Genomic DNA, 16381 nt, shown 5'->3' with positions numbered 1-16381 from the left:
CGCTTTTCGTTCCTCCTTTTGTCCATTTAGCCTTGTCTTGGAGTTCTCGGTTAGTGTTTCTTTTTTCTTGTAACATGAATATAGTATCTGAATATAGTTTCTAATAAAATGATTGTTAAGATGAATATGTGCTAGAAGTTACCGCATTTGGGGGAACCTTGCCGCCCGTGAGCGAAATAGGATGACCAATACCGGACACTCCAGGGATCCTGATATTATTATTGGCTCTTTCAGGATCATGGTAGGGTGGGCGTGGCACGACTCCGTGCCAGCAAAACAGAGATGTCCGCCGCGGTGGTAGATCCCTACTCCTTCTCTGCACTATCTTTGCCCCACTATACTTTCCGTACCCCTAACGATCCTTTCCTTGTCTGTCCACCTCCCATTCCCAAAAAGAGTACGCGAATTTTAATAAAATAATACCAGCAGGAGCAAAGCAACCTAACTGGAGGGTTACCCCAAAGAACCCATCCCCATTTCCGACCAGAGACCAGCCGTGGAAGCGAGCGCGTACTCCTTCTCAGTTAGCCGACCACCAGCTTCATCGTGCGATGATTCTCTTCGTTACTCGTTACAGAATATAGGAAAAAAGTGGAGCAAGACTCCACAGGTCCCTGGTATTTTGCCAGTAATTTTCTTCTGTTCTGGGCTCTCCTCTTCTTTGCCATTGTGGTGCCCCTCTTCTACCGGCTTCCTGCCGCTATGAACATTGAGGATGCCTCGAAGGGAGGATTCATTGCCGAACGCGCTTACGACAACCTGTACGAATTTGACAAAATCGGATCCAAGGTGGTAGGGAGCGATGCAAATGAGAACAAAACCGTTCAGTTCCTGCTCAAAGAACTAGCGCTGATCCAAGAGAATGTCCTTGATGACTACTTTGACATGGAAATTGATGTGCAAATTACTTCCGGCTCATATCTAAAATCGGAATCCATCTACATGTATCGAGCGGTGCAGAATATTATTATAAAACTCAGTCCCAAGAACACCACCAGCGAAACCTACCTCCTGGTCAACAGTCACTTCGATTCAAAGCCGACCAGTCCCGCTGCTGGCGATTCGGGTCACATGGCTGTTACGATTCTTGAGGTCCTTCGAGTGATGTCCTCTACTAAACAGACGTTTGAACATCCAATTGTGTTTCTAATCAACGGAGCTGAGGAGAAATCACTGCTTGCTTCCCATGGCTTTATTTCCCAACACAAATGGCCTCCATTCTGCAAGTAAGTATTTTAATAATTACCTTTTATTGTCACATTGTAATCCAACGACTAACCTATTATTTTGCAGGGTTGTTATCAACCTGGATGCAGCCGGCAGTGGAGGACGCGAGATTCTTTTCCAGACTGGACCCGATAACCCCTGGCTCGTGGACGTAAGCGATCTGTTCTGGGCAAGCCTTTCCATCGCCACGAATCCAAGCTCTGAATATTTTTTCTGTTTTATTGCAGTACTACAAGAAGAACGCCAAGCATCCATTTGCCACCACCATGGCTGAGGAAATCTTTCAAGCAGGGCTCTTACCGTCGGACACGGACTTCCGCATCTTTACTAAATATTCGAACCTCATAGGTATACATAAATAGAAACAATTGAATAGCCCTAGCTCACATACGTCTTTGTTAGGCTTGGACCTGGGCCAGTGCATTAATGGTTACGTGTATCACACAAGGTACGACCGCATTGACGTAATTCCCCGAACCTCCCTTCAGAACACTGGGGACAATATACTTGGTCTTGTCCGAGGTCTGTCCAATGCCACAGAACTACGCAATCCAAAGGTATCTTTTATATATATGATATCATAATGATTAATAAAGCCATAATTCTATCTTCGCACAGGAATACGCAGCGGGACATGCCGTCTTCTTTGATGTATTAGGATTGTACTTCGTCCATTACTCGGAGAGCACTGGTGTGATCCTTAACTATTTCGTGGCTGGGGCTACCATTGTCCTGATCTTTGTGTCCTTGTTGCGCACCGCAAGCTAGTCCAATGTCTCCGCCGGACACGTCGTCGGCTGGTTCATTCTGATTATCGTACTCCAGTTCATTGCTTTACTGCTTGGCCTGGGTCTGCCCGTTGTGGTCTCGTATTTGTTCGATATGTACGGCCTCTCCCTCACCTACTACAGCACTCCAGCGCGTCTGATCGGCCTTTATGTGTGCCCGACTCTCATCGGTCTCAGTTTACCCTCTTTCGTCTACTTGAAGCTGCAACGGGATGTGAGTAGCAACTAAATCCGATTCTATGTCATATACTACTATTTCCATTCATCTTTTTAGGACTAGGTTTCCTTTGCGAAACAACTGCAGCTGGTGTTGCATGGACACGCCACTATCCTGGCCATCCTCGGCATTGGACTCACGCTCTATGGACTGCGTACCACCTACATCGTCACGTGGACACTTATCTTCTACGTGATTCCCTTGGCCTCAACCTTCTTACGACTCTGCACGATCGCGGCTTTGCCTGGACGGCCGCCATGAAAGTCGTCCAAGTCATCCCGTTCCTGTACAACAGCTATCTCTTCTACACATTCATTGTGGTGCTAACCCCCATGATGGGTCGCTTTGGCCTGTAAGTAATGTCTGACTGTTTTTTGGGATAATTTCTCGTTCAACCCCTCACTTTTTAGATCTACCAATCCAGACTTGATTGTTTCTGCCTTGACTGCATTGGGAACTATTTTCTCCTTGGGCTTTTTGGTACGTTATTCTGTTGCTGTACGCCACAGCCAGTATGTAAAACCATTTAAATTTCTCCTCATGTTCTGCTTGTGCATATGTCACGGCGCTCCAGTCTCATTTTCCTCGGCTTGCTGGTTGCATCTTCCACCCAAATCGGATTCCCCTACCGTCCCAAGACCAATGTGCAGCGAGTTCACTACTTGGTAAGTCTTTCATCCCATATCGGAATTAACCTGAAACTTACCCCGTTATTTGCTGGTTGCAGCAAGTGCACCGAGTGTTCTACGAGTACGATTGAACAGTCAGCAAGGATGAGTCTGGATATGTGTTCGACTTCCAGGATCGTCGTGGAGCTGCTCCCTTGAAGGGAACCAAGGTGAACCTTACTGGTTTGGTCAGCATGAAGTCGGACTGCGAGAAGTACACGATGTGTGGAGTTCCCCACAACTACAAAAGCAGTCAGAGCAGCCGTGTTAATGGGATGTGGCTTCCCCGTGATCAGCCCGTAGAGACGCCATCGGTGCCTGTTTTAGAGCTGCTAAGCAAGACTGTGCTGGAAAATAACAAAACCGTACGATTCGAGTTTAATTTGACGTGTCCCGACCAGACCAGTCTGTTTTTCCAGCCGTACGAAGACGTGACCATCAGCAACTGGTCGTTCCTGCTCAGTCACTTGGAAGAAAATACATCTAGTGGCAGTCCGTTCTACATTATCATCTCGAACGGAATAGAGAGCTCTCCACTAAACTTATTCATGGAAATTACGGTAGGATATTTGGATAATTTTTTTTATTGAATCAAACTGTTTTTAATTTTACGTGCATTCAATTTTGAACAGAAACCCAATGGCGACTTCAACGTACCCCTCTTCCAGTTTGGCGTATCGGCGCTTTATATACACAGTAAAAGGGACGCAATGAGTGTGAAGTTTGCTGATTCCCTTCCATCATTTGCGGTTGCCATCCAGTGGCCAGCAGTCTATCAAAGATACATTTTCTAAGATGTCAGAAATATACCGTTTGAGTCATAGAACTATGTTCTATGTTTTATTAAATTTAAATGCTTTCAATGTTTGAATTTGTAGTAGATAAATGTGGAACACAGAAAATATTTTTTTTAACGATTTTCAAATTTAAGAACTTAAATAATTTTGCTACTTTGCACCTGTACCGAAATGAATTTGTCACGAAGGCACCTGGCGACGAAATCTGTCAAGACGGCGTGTCTACATGAATTTTACATGGCAGGTTCATCGATATCGATAGACAACGGCGTTGTAAAAAATCTACGGATCGTTTTCAGCGCCAAGCTGAGCAGGGTAACCGTTTACTGTATTTTTAATACTTTTCAGCCTTGGTATATGGTATATTTTGTCACTTTCATCAATCTATTAAAATTGATTTTCGACGTTTTATAGAAATCCAATAAAAGCAATTATTTAAATTAAGCCAATCAAGTAGAAGCTGGGAATATTATAACAAAACTGGAATTCGTCAGTATATATACGGTATATTTTTCAAATGAGACCATATATAGACGGTATATTTGAGCGATAAATACGCGATAGCGAGATGCCGCCGCTTTAAAAAAATCTAAAACAATTTCTGCCAGATAAAAAAATTTAAATATAAATACATTTTAAGTAAGTAAAATCAGGGACGGGACACCGATACAATAGCTAAAGTACATATCAGCCCTAGATGCACATCGATGACAATGGCCTTGAGACAGACAATGACTTTGGAATTGCGCGAATCGCTATTGACCAAATTGACAAATAATTTGGAGGAGATTCGCATGCGTGCTCTGCAGCAGGTTGAGACGCGCTTTATTCACTGCCAGAAGCTTCACGAGAAAATCGAGGTGAACCCAGTGTTTATGCTCAAACAGTTAATACGATGGTTTGGCTGCAAGCCCCTCCTGGCCGCCGACCGTGTGCTGGCCATTCTGCAGGAGTTGCTGCGCTCCGAGTATGCCGAGGAGGTGGTGAAGAAGATACCACATGAGCGGCTCTCTGCGGAGTTGGACAAGATCAAGAAGATTATACGGTCCCTGGAGTCCACGCGAGCAATGGAATTGCTGGAGGAATTACAGCTTTTGCTGCCCGATATATATTTAAACCATAAGCCCACCCCGTCGCCATCGATCAGTGAGGCCGAATTGACGAGCGAGACTGAGTGCAGCTGGAAAGATCAACTGGTGGCGAGATTCCAGCCAGAAGACTTTGAACCGGCCTGGACACAACCGTGCACGGAGGACATGGTCACCATGAAAGCCATGATCGACATGGAAGACCCGGATGCCGATATGCATGAAAAGCTTACCAATTTAACTATCACAATGGGCGACTATCCCATCGGGTATTTCCTTCAGGCGCCACACATTTTCCTTAAGCTTGTAAAGATTCAGGAAAGGGCAGACGCCAATCTTCTCAATGTGAATCGGGCTCTCATCAAATATCTGCTGCAGATGCAGAGCAGCATAGAGGTGCGGAAAGCCACTCTTAGCTATTTCTGCAACATTGACCCTCCAGCCGCTCGCCCCAAACAGCTGCGTGTGGACAGTGCCCTGTGCTTCCTCCTGAACAGCTGCACCAAGCTGTTGGACCCGGCTCTGCATCAATTTACCAGCCAGAATTGGCTCATCCTGGAACTAATTATGACGGCTGTACGAACCTATGACGCTCTGTGTTGTCCCGTGTCAAACTTATTTATAGAGCGGCTAGCGGGCCTGGTCAAAAAGGCCCATACATTTTGCTACAATACGGAAGGAAACGACCTGGCAAAACTGGTGGATAAACTCGCGATGCCCCGTTTGCAGTCACTTATTTGCAATGGCCTGCTGCATGATTCAATTGCGTTGAATATAATCTACGACATATCCATGGACAAAAATCAAGCCAAATTACGGCTTCTACTTGTCATGATGGACAGCACCTATATGATGTGCATGCCAGAACGCGAACAATCGATCAAGAAACTTGTCTCTGCTATTTCACAACCCTCAACGACGGATAAACAGCTGAGTAGGCTATACAGGGGCTATAATCTGGCCATTAATCAATTAAAGCCGCTCAAAAAGATGAATTCAGAGGACGTACTCCTAATACAGAAGCACATCTGCCTGGTCGTCAACCAGCTGCGCAGCCACAGTTTGCTGAAGGAGCTCTGCGACGCCCTTCTAGACTGCATTCTGCAGTATACCAAGAATCCAAAATTGCGTAAGGAGGCCGAGAGCTTGATGTATAGTCTGATGAACATCCGCGATCCAGAGCTGCGTGGCTACTTCTATCACCTGATGTGGTATCCTTGTGGCTTGTTCTTTCACGCAATCGTTCAAAACAGCTTCTATCAGAGGGGCTGCAGTAATCTGGAGTTGATACGTCAGCGTATCTTTGGACTGCCGCTGAACACCAAGCTGCTACGTCAGTTTGTTTTGCAGAGCTGGCTAGAAGATAGATGGGATAGGGTGCGAGTCTGGTGCTTACAGTACCTGGACATGCTACTCAATTTGACCTGCACCCTAAGAGATAATGACTTCAGTGCAATGTACGAATTTCTTCAACCTGTGATGGTTCCCCTTATGATCTGCCGTTCCGTTACGAACAGTACCATGCAAAACAAATTATGGAAGATTGTCTGTCCGACCGAAGGAGATGTGCTTCTAAAGCTGCGCGCAAATGTCTGCTACCTATTCTATCCCGATCCTCAGATAAGAATAGAGGCCGCGGCTAGAATGGCTTACATCCTGCAGTATGTTTCCAAGGGCGACGAGAAAAAGGTGCATGGAAAGATATTAAACTACGACTTCGGATGGGTTCAACCACCTTGGCTGTACCAAAGCATTTTCCCGGCGACCACCGAAGAGCCCTTTCTGGGGGAGCGCAGCGTGGATGCCCTACTGCGGCTGCTGGAAACCAAAGATCTCAAGCCAGCTATCAGAAAGTCGTGTCTGACACAGCTAAATGTTTTGCTGCAGAACTGGAAGGCCTGCGAGCACTTTTCGAAAACAAATAAGGGCTTAATATTGGTCATGCAGGCTTTATACATTGGTCGCGCCAACATAAGAAACTCGGAATATGCAGAGAATCTACTGACAACTGTGAGTATTCTGATCAAAATCCATTTTTACAACAAAGTCTTTCTGCAAGAGTCGGGATCATCCTCTGAAATGTATTTACTTCTGACGTCGGTCCTCTTTGAAACTGCTCACGATCCGGAGTTTCGGGAGAGTGTCCTCATCTGCCTATTCCAAATGCTCTTCCACGAACATATGACGGCCACCAAATCGAAGCTCGTCTTGGATGTGGATCTTAGTTCTTTGATCATCCCCATAACATATGAACTCGATCTAACTGAACCACCGTGCACCGCCACGGAGGGGCTGGCCTTGGAGCATACCCTTCGGCAGACCCATTTCGGCCAAGATGCCGACAGGGCTGCCCAGCATTGGCGCCTTAATACGGCGATTTTCATATGCGGGACCCTGGAGGATATTACGCTGGAAGCCATCCAGAAAGTGGACATCAAGGAATCGCTAAAGCTGACGGCTGTGGATCTTGCCCTGATCCACGCATCACAGGTCGATCCACAGCTGGGTCGCCAGCTCACGGCAGCCAGCAACTGCAGCAGCCACGACGAACTCAAGCAGATTGTGGCAAAAATCCAGATATATCTGGTGCTGCTTCGCACTAGTATGCCTGAAGATGCGGGAATCAGCCTGTGGAACTTGATGCACAAGTATCTGCGCGTAGCCCCCGCAAACGCAGCTGATCGAGAGGTGTACATGTCCGTGTCGGAACTGTGCCTGAGCTGCATTCACTTCGGTGTGCAACATGTGTGGAGCGGTCTCAATCGGACTCTGGAACTAGACCCACACCACAGTTTTTTTTTGATACTGTACGATCGCACCACCGACCTGAATTTGCTCCAAGCAATCTGCCAAATCTTTACAGCTCTGCTCGAGGCCAAGACAGAAATCCCCGCTAAAATTAGTTGGCACGGCAAGTTCTTTATTCAGCTGAGTGCCGTGGCCAGGACTCACATTGAGCTGCGCCAGCTACTGCACGTGCGTTGCATTCTCAGAGTGCTGCATTCTCTCAGCGAGCGGGACCTGATGTTCAGTGACGATCAGCTGATGGTGAGTACCAAAACAGATTCTTCCGTACTTCTACTAAGCTAAGACAGATCTATTACCATTGCAGTTCTATATCCGACACTTTGTGCAACTTTCCTCCGACCTGAGAAACCCCACACAGACTGGATCTCAGTGGCAGCGGGACTGTCTACACATTTTATGCCAGCTCCACACACGGTACTTGGAAAAATTCGCAACGATTGCCACATCCGACGATAGGGATCACTTAGCCTACAAGATAATTACGTATCTGTTGGGACTGTGCGGGCACAGTGATGGACAAGTGCGTTCGCTGACTTGGGTAGCGATAGGCAGTTGGCTATCCAATAGTGGCTCCAGCGCGGGAAAGATCTTGCCGCACCTGAACTTTCCGCCAGGAGGTCTGATTGAATGCTGTCTGTCTACCATGCAGCATGTAGCGGAAATGATGCTGGTACGAGAGCTGGCTGGTCGTATGTTTATAACGCTGATGCCGCAAATGGATGCGAAGAAAATCATCGAGCTGCTTCAGCGTCATAACTTTCTGGAAGATGCGCATTACGCTTTGGGGACACTGCATGTGACCCCCTTGCTGGACAAACACGCACACGGAGAGAAGAACTCTTGTGGAATAATCAGCTGTTACATAGGCATCTGCTCGCGTCTGGTGGTCCTCAAGCCGACTTGGTGTGCCCTGCTCTGTGATCACAGATTTATGAACTGCCTCAGCGATGTGATGAAGAGGCCGCCGCCACCACAGAATTTCTCGGACGGCTTTCTGGAGCTGTGCGCTGATATCAGTGAACTCTATGCCCTTTGCTATTCTACTAACTTCGAGTTCTTGCAGCGCAGCATTTGTCGTGATCCCGCCCTGCTGCAGAGCTACATATCGCTGATAGATACTATACTGGACCTGGAAGAGCCCGATCGCTTTTTGACAAGGTTTATTAAGCTATTTCTGGTTTTCTGCAAGGACCCCAACGCATATGACTTTTTGTTCGAGCAGCTTTACATTCGACCCACTATTTTAATCGAGATATTCCTATACGGAACGAATCTTAAGCACAAGGGAACATCACTGCAGCAGCACACTCTCTCCGCTTTGACTATGGTGTGCCTCAAGGCTCAACATGCACCTGAACATCTCAATTTTGTGAAGAAAATGGAAAAATCCAGCTTGCCGGTCAGTATTGATACTAAAGATAAGACTATGAATGAGCAGAACAATATGAATACCTTGAATAACCAGCTAAAGCCGAAGTCGAACCGAAAATTTGCGAAAGGCGATGCAAAGCTTTCTTCGGTTACAATATGCCACGATGGTTTGCCTGTAGCCAGTGCAGTGGTGATCCTTTTTCAATGCCTGAACCGTCTTTTTGATCATTATTTCCCAGCTAAGACTTTTAACTTCTTGCACCCTCCCGGAACGGGTCATGTGCAGATCTGTGAATTGCTCGGAGCATTGCTGAAGGTCTCGCCCTATGCTATTAATGTCGCTCAGACGCTTAAGCTGTTGGATCGAGTGTTGGGTCTGCTCGACGCCTTTCTCAGCGACCTCGACATTGGAAACGCCACCACTTATGTGAAGCGCGTTGGCGCCCACAAGTCGCGTGATATACTGAACAATCTTGTGTTGCTGCTCAACATGATGGTGCAATGGCACAGTTCGCCTTACTCAGTGATCAACGAAGCCTCGGTGGCAGCCATATTTGTACGACTGCAGATACGCATTTGGCCCTGGTTGTCGCACTCTCCACACCTAAAAATGCTTTGCGTTCAGCTGGCCATGTCCCTCACCGAGTACTCATTGGAAATGTGCAAGCATAGCTCCTTGTTGCTGTCCGGACAATCCCATTCGCTGCTGCAGCTGATGGTGCGGGTGGCTGACTACGAGACCACCAGGAAGGAGACTCACAACGCCATACCCAATCAGAGTCTAGTTCCTGCCTTGCGTGTGATGGTCAACTGCTGTGCCTGCATCGAGGGTCGTCTCAGTCTCTTCAAGATGCATGTGCTGGACATGTTTGACACGATTCTGCCCGCCACCGTAAGCGGGGCTCATGCTTCCAAGATCGGACTCGCTGCTTTGCTCGCATGGCTTGGCTTTTGGGAAGTCTACTCGCGCTATGATAGTGGTTCCAAGATCTGCCATTTGCATGGTCTCATCACTGCTATCCGGCGCATGCCACCGCTCAGCCAGGGTAGGATTCTTTGCCTTCGCATCCTCCGCAACATGAGCTTCTCCGTTGGAAATCGCCTGCCACTAGTAAACAATGACGACTTTTTGTCTATGCTGAGTGACATTGTCTCCCAACCGGTCAAAGATGTAGATGGTGGCGGGGACGGCAGCCTAGAATCATATGAAGAGCACAGCTTGGTGGTCTTGATTCTGTGGAAACTCTTCTGTTTCATAGCAAAGTACCAGGCCATTCTGCGAGGCACCAAATTGATGAAAAAGTTGTCCTGTCTCCAAGAGAAACTGGCCGTCGTTAAACAGGAGCGTCCGGGATTTTTCCAAGAACTGCCTCATACCGCAGAGCTTGAAGAACTGCTGGAAAAAGTCATTGACTGTATGGAGAAGTAGCCCGCCAATGTCCACCCAGTATCTGAATAAAGTACAAACCTATTGCATAGTTATACCTACCATGTTATTTGCATTATAAGTACAATTGCTTCTTAAATAAGACACCTTTTAACCATTAACCTTGTAGTTTAATAATCAGATATATCATAGTCGAAAGGGATTCTCCCCAAAAAAGGTACTCGATAACGGCCCTGCCAGGGGACATGCCATTCTAATCTCTTCTGATTTATTGTATTCTAATAAAATTCAAGTGATAATGGTTGTTCAGGTTTTTCCTGCTGTAAATGCTTTCTTATTGTGATTTACGCTTAGGACTCGTCAAAGTTCCATTCAACTCAGCCTCTGCAGTGTGAGGAATCTATAATTCTTTCTTGCCTCAATAAGAGGATGAGGTCTACTCGATAAACACAGCAACCGTCTAGAGATATAAAAATAGGCATTGCCATGCTCAGCATGTGGCTATTGGACAAACAAGCTTGCCAAAAACATTCCAATTCTAAAGCGCTGTAAAGATAGGCAGGGCAGGGCATAAATCTGCCATTATTTAGATACATTTCCCCAAGGAAAACTATGGGGTTTGTCACCACCTCGTATCAGGCGATATATTGCTAGCAGGAACCGATTTATCTTTATGGAATTCAAAGTGCGAATCAGTGCTGATAATATCCCTCTAGCTCCAAACTGAAGCTCTCAAGGCAGATATAGTCAGTGTTCCGACGACTGGACAAAGGAATTGTTAGACCTTTCTTAGCTCTTGCCAAGGACAGAACGCCATGAAGCTGCCGAGCGGGAAGGTAACTTTAAATATATGAATCCTCATCGCTTCTAAATGATTACCTGGTAATCTTTCTTTTAGGACTCCAGCAAATCCAAACATCATTCAGATGTCTCGCTCGTCCGAATCTTGTCACAGCAAAAGCAGCTAAAATCAAGACTGCCCTGGTACTATGCATCTTCGATCCTTCTTCTATTGGTGGCGCTCTTCTATGCCGTGGTGATCCCCCTTTACAATCGACTGCCAGACGGAATTAGCATTAAGGGGGAGTCCCTGAAACCCGGTGAGTTTGTGGCAGAGAGAGCACAGAGCACAAATACGACCGCATTGGACCCAAAGTCGTCGGCAGTGTGGCGAATGAGGTGACAACTGTTGCCTTTCTTGTGGATGAAGTGGAAAATATTCGAACGGAAATGCGCAGCCATCTGTACGAACTGGAGATTGCCAGGCGCCATCTGGCGCTTACATGCACTGGAACATGGTGAATATGTATCAGGGAGTACAGAACGTGGTGGTCAAACTTAGCTCAATGGGCTCCAACAGTACAGCGTACCATCTCGTCAACAGCCACTTCGACTCGAAGCCGACCAGTCCAGGTAAGTGATTCGATTCTGTTTCTATTGAAGGATCTAAGCAAATGCGAACAGGTTCCGGAGATGATGGCACTATGGTGGTGGTCATGCTGGAGGTGCTGCGTCAAATGGCCATATCGGAGACGCCCTTCGAACATCCCATAGTCTTTCTGTTCAACGGAGCGGAGGAGAACCCTTTGGAAGCCTCGCAAGGCTTCATCACCCAACAGAAGTGGGCGCCCCATTGCAAGTAAGAAGAAATTGAAGATCATTTTGGGTTTGCGGCTAAAGAGGATGTTTTCTACAGGGCCCTGATCAATTTGGAAGTCGCTGGCAGCAGAGGACGTGATCTGCTTTTCCAGAGCGGTCCAAATAACCCATGGCTTATGAAGGTATGTACAGACCTGCATATTTTGTATCGAGTGTACACACTTTATAGAATGCTTTCGCTGAGAACGTGAGGCAATGAGCATAGTCATTGGCAGTTTATTAGCATTGTAAACGGTCATTGCGTGCCAATACTAAAACGCTTGATTGCCCCAATTTATTAGTAGGATAAAAGTATGCCGAAAAATTACATGATTAATTGTCGTTTTATTTTCCCGTTATAGTACTACAACCAAAATGCCAAGCATCCGTTCGCCACTACTATGGCGGAGGAGATCTTTCAGTCGGGAATTCTTCCGTCCGACACAGATTTTAGAATCTTTCGCGACTATGGCCAGGTACCAGGTAAGCTGGCAAGCCTACAACTTTCATACACAAACGATAACAACCTCAACTCTATCTATCTATAGGTCTGGATATTGCTCAAATCAGTAACGGTTACGTATACCACACGAAATTTGACAATTTTGAGGCGGTTCCCGGTGATTCCCTTCAAAATACTGGCGAGAATGCACTCGTCCTAGTGCGGGCCTTTGCCAACGCCAGCGAAATGTATAACCCAGAGGTGGGTGGTCAATTTTACAACTATACTTGGACCTAGTCCACTAATCTAATATTATTGCAGGAACACAGCGAAGGCCATTCCGTGTTCTTCGACTTTCTGGGGCTCTTCTTTATATATTACACTGAGACCACTGGGATAATCCTGAACTGCGTCATTGCAGTGGTCAGCCTGGTGCTGGTTGGATGTTCACTACTGAGAATGGGTTGCGAGTTAGAGGCGACACTGGGTCAAATCCTAATTTGGTTCGGCATCATTCTGAGGTTGCATGTGGTGGGATTCTATATAGGCTTCAGAGGGAACAGAAGCAGCACCCCGACAACATTCAGTTTCGAGAAATCCGGCCATAGGCAACGTTCCGTCTTGCGGAGAGTTTGCGGAAAATATGGAATCGAAAGCTCAAGGAACTGATAATGTAAGTTCATATATTTATATACATTTTTTCGATATGCATTAATCACCATATTTTACAGGGCAACTACTCGGGCACAGTTCTTTACAATGTGTTGTCCAAGGAATGGGCACTCAGATGGAGACTCGCCTGGTACTATGCGGTGGCCTTCCTGCTCCTCTGGGTGGCACTCTTTTACGCTGTCGTGATACCGCTCTTCCATCGCCTACCGAAAAAAATAACCATTGCACAGGAGTCACTGAAACCCGGAGAATTTGTAGTAGAGAGAGCGCAGAATATGCTTTACCAATTCGATCGCATTGGACCCAAAGTCGTTGGCAGTGTGGCGAATGAGGTGACAACAGTTGCCTTTCTCGTAGATGCTGTACATAATATTCGCAGTGAAATGCGCAGCGATCTCTACGAGCTGGAGGTGGATTTGCAACAGCCAACAGGGGCCTTTACAATTGGGACAATGACCAGCATGTATCATGGCATCCACAATGTGGTTGGTCATGCTGGAGGTGTTGCGTCAAATGGCCATATGGGAGACACCTTTTCAACATCCCATAGTCTTTCTGTTTAACGGTGCCGAGGAGAATCCACTGCAAGCGTCTCATGGATTCATCACCCAACACAAATGGGCAGCCAACTGCAGGTAAGTGTAATATATAATCGCTTCCGATCTTAAAGCTCCATTGTGTTGCCTGTCGTCAGGGCCGTTATCAACTTGGAAGTGGCTGGCAGTGGTCAAAGCGGTCCCAACCATCCTTGGTTAATGCAGGTAATCTTTATATTGACTTAATATATTAGTACGATAATTCATTCTGTGATATATGATTGCAGTATTATAAACATCACGCTAAGCATCCGTTTGCCACTACCATGGCTGAGGAGATCTTTCAGTTTGGAATGCTGGCATCTGACACAGACTTTAGAATTTTCCGCGATTATGGTCAGGTGCCTGGTAAGATGCTCTTTTAAAGTTCTGAGTACTCGCTTAATACTCTGTACTTCGTGTTTGAAGGTCTTGATATTGCACAAATTGACAACGGTTACGTCTACCACACTGTGTTTGATAACTTTGATGCCGTACCAGGACGTTCCGTACAGAGCACTGGTGAAAATGTCCTGTCGCTAGTACGGGCCTTTGCCAATGCCAGCGAGATGTACGACACGGAGGTAGGTCATCGATATTTAACCAAATCGTAGAACAAATGTATCCTCTATTTATAACAGGAGCATAGCAAAGGCCATTCCATCTTCTTCGATTTTCTCGGTCTCTGTTTTGTGTCCTGCTCCGAGAAAACTGGGATAATCCTGAACTGTGTCATTGCCGTGATCAGCCTGATTCTGGTGGGAGTTTCCTTGTGGAGAATGGCCCTCGTGTCTGAGGTGACAGCTGGTCAGATATCTGTTTGGTTCCTCATCATCCTAGGGCTCCATGTGGTGGGGTTCGGACTCTGCCTTGGGCTGCCCCTGCTCATGGCCGTACTGTTCGACGCCGGCTATCGATCTTTGACCTACTTCAGCAGCAACTGGCTGGTGATTGGCCTTTATGTGTGCCCGGCAGTCATTGGTCTGGTGCTTCCACTGACCCTCTACTACACGCTCAGGCCAAACGTAAACAGAAAGTATGTTAGTGGACCACATTTTTAATATCTTAATGTCATGCAGGGACAGTTAAGCCATGCCTACGTTCTGCACATCAGTTTACACGCTCATTGCGTTATCCTGGCCTTCTTTTCCATCATATTGACTGCAATAGGGCTGCGCATACCGTACGTCTGCATTGTATCGATGTTTTTCTATTCTGCCGCCCTGCTGAGCTGCTTACATGATCGCGGTAAGATCGCTGTAGCGAGATTTGTTTTCTGCTTGCTGAAGTTTGTCTTATTTGCAGGGTACTACTGGGTATTGGTGTGCAAATTGTGCAAATTCTTCAGCTCTGCCGTTCATATACTTCTGCTACCTCTTCTATACATTTCTCGTGGTCTTTTTTCCAATGATGGGCAGAAACCGCGACTCAATCAATCCCGACGTGCCCATAGCCTTGATTTGCGCTCTGGGAACTTTTTTTGCTTTGGGATTTGTGGTAAGGAAGATTACATTTAGGCAGCCACTCCCACCTTTGTCTTTTTCTTTCAAGGTTCCCCTAATAAACATGTTCCGCTGGTCTACTCTCCTATTACTCGGCCTTGGAGTTGTCACCTTTGTATTTAGTATGATTGCTCTTACGGACATTGGTTTTCCCTACCGCCCCAAGACCAATGTGATGCGGTTGAACTTCCTGGTAAAGGGATTACATTACGCTTGTATTTACGGATATCTTATTTTTGTCCCTCTTTTACCAGCACACTCGACGCATTTTCTATGAATACGATGGCTCCGTGAGTGTAAATGATTCTGGGTATTACTTCGACTGCTTCTGGAGCAGCTGGTGCAGAGCTTTTTCCAGCGCTGCCTGGCTGCCCCGAGACCAGGAAGTTGTTGCACCCGCCAACTTAGGGTTAGAGCTCTTGGATAAATCAGTTCTCGTGGGGGGAAAAACCGTGAGATACGCATTCGAGCTGGCCGGTCCGCCGCACAAGAGTCTGTTTATACGACCACTGAAAGGGGTCGTTATCGTGGACTGGTCCTTCATTAGAAATATGCTGGACGAGCCGGAGAAATACTCTGCGCAATATCAAATATACTTTTCATATGGCCCGGGCAGTGCGCCCATAAACTTTCACATTGATTTCGCAGTGAGTAGAGTTTATTTATAATGTAGACGGATGAAAGCTATAAACGTTTCGATTACAGACATCCGAAGGAGATCTTGATGCACCGATCTTTGAGCTGGGAGTTGTGGGTCACTTTGTTAGCTACGATTTTCAGCGGGACGCCGAGAGTCTCAAATTCATGGCGGATTTCCCAGACTTTGTTCATGTTATGGAGTGGCCGGCATTATTTAAGCGATATATATTCTGAAATCTTGAAGATCTTTATAGACGTAGATACTAGATTATGTATTATTTATTGTGTCTTCCCCAGACGCTTGGAGTCGGGACTGAGATAAGAATTATCGCGATAATATAACAAGCGTCAAGCGTCACATCCATCGAACTTTAAGACAATGGCTAATAATGACTAAGCTGTTAATCGCTGCTCTCGTGCGTCAGAATCTCCGGCTATATTGAAGTTAGGCAGTAAACTTCCTCCAATTTAGATACCCTAAACTGGCACATGCAGACCCGCCAATGTGAGGTGTGCCTTAAGGCAAAGCGACCACTACCAAAGTGGGCAGCAGCTCCATATC

The 16381-nt window shown here is 46.5% G+C and overlaps 1 protein-coding gene and 2 pseudogenes across 3 annotated transcripts; all 3 read left to right on the top strand.

Moving 5' to 3' along the window:
• Positions 1 to 588: 588 nt before the first annotated feature.
• On the top strand, positions 589 to 3788 carry LOC117190379 (annotated as a pseudogene).
• A 450-nt stretch (positions 3789 to 4238) lies between these two features.
• On the top strand, positions 4239 to 10512 carry LOC117189820. Of its 3 annotated transcripts, none has more exons than XM_033394880.1 (3): positions 4239 to 4336; positions 4389 to 7833; positions 7881 to 8028. In XM_033394880.1, exons 2-3 carry the CDS (start codon positions 4405 to 4407, stop codon positions 7935 to 7937), a joined length of 3486 nt encoding a protein of 1161 aa, XP_033250771.1. In that variant the 5' UTR covers positions 4239 to 4336; positions 4389 to 4404; the 3' UTR covers positions 7938 to 8028. The 3 variants fall into 3 exon arrangements, with proteins under 3 accessions (XP_033250771.1, XP_033250769.1, XP_033250770.1); XM_033394878.1 differs by having other exon boundaries at positions 4252 to 4336; positions 7898 to 10512; XM_033394879.1 differs by lacking the exon at positions 4239 to 4336 and having other exon boundaries at positions 4374 to 7833; positions 7898 to 10512.
• A 437-nt stretch (positions 10513 to 10949) lies between these two features.
• On the top strand, positions 10950 to 16270 carry LOC117190891 (annotated as a pseudogene).
• The last annotated feature ends 111 nt before the right edge of the window (positions 16271 to 16381 follow it).

This window comes from Drosophila miranda, assembly GCF_003369915.1.
Source record: "Drosophila miranda strain MSH22 chromosome Y unlocalized genomic scaffold, D.miranda_PacBio2.1 Contig_Y1_pilon, whole genome shotgun sequence".
Lineage (NCBI taxonomy): Eukaryota > Metazoa > Arthropoda > Insecta > Diptera > Drosophilidae > Drosophila > Drosophila miranda.
The sequence above is the reverse complement of the archived record's forward strand: the minus strand, read 5'-3'. Positions and strand labels throughout refer to the sequence as shown.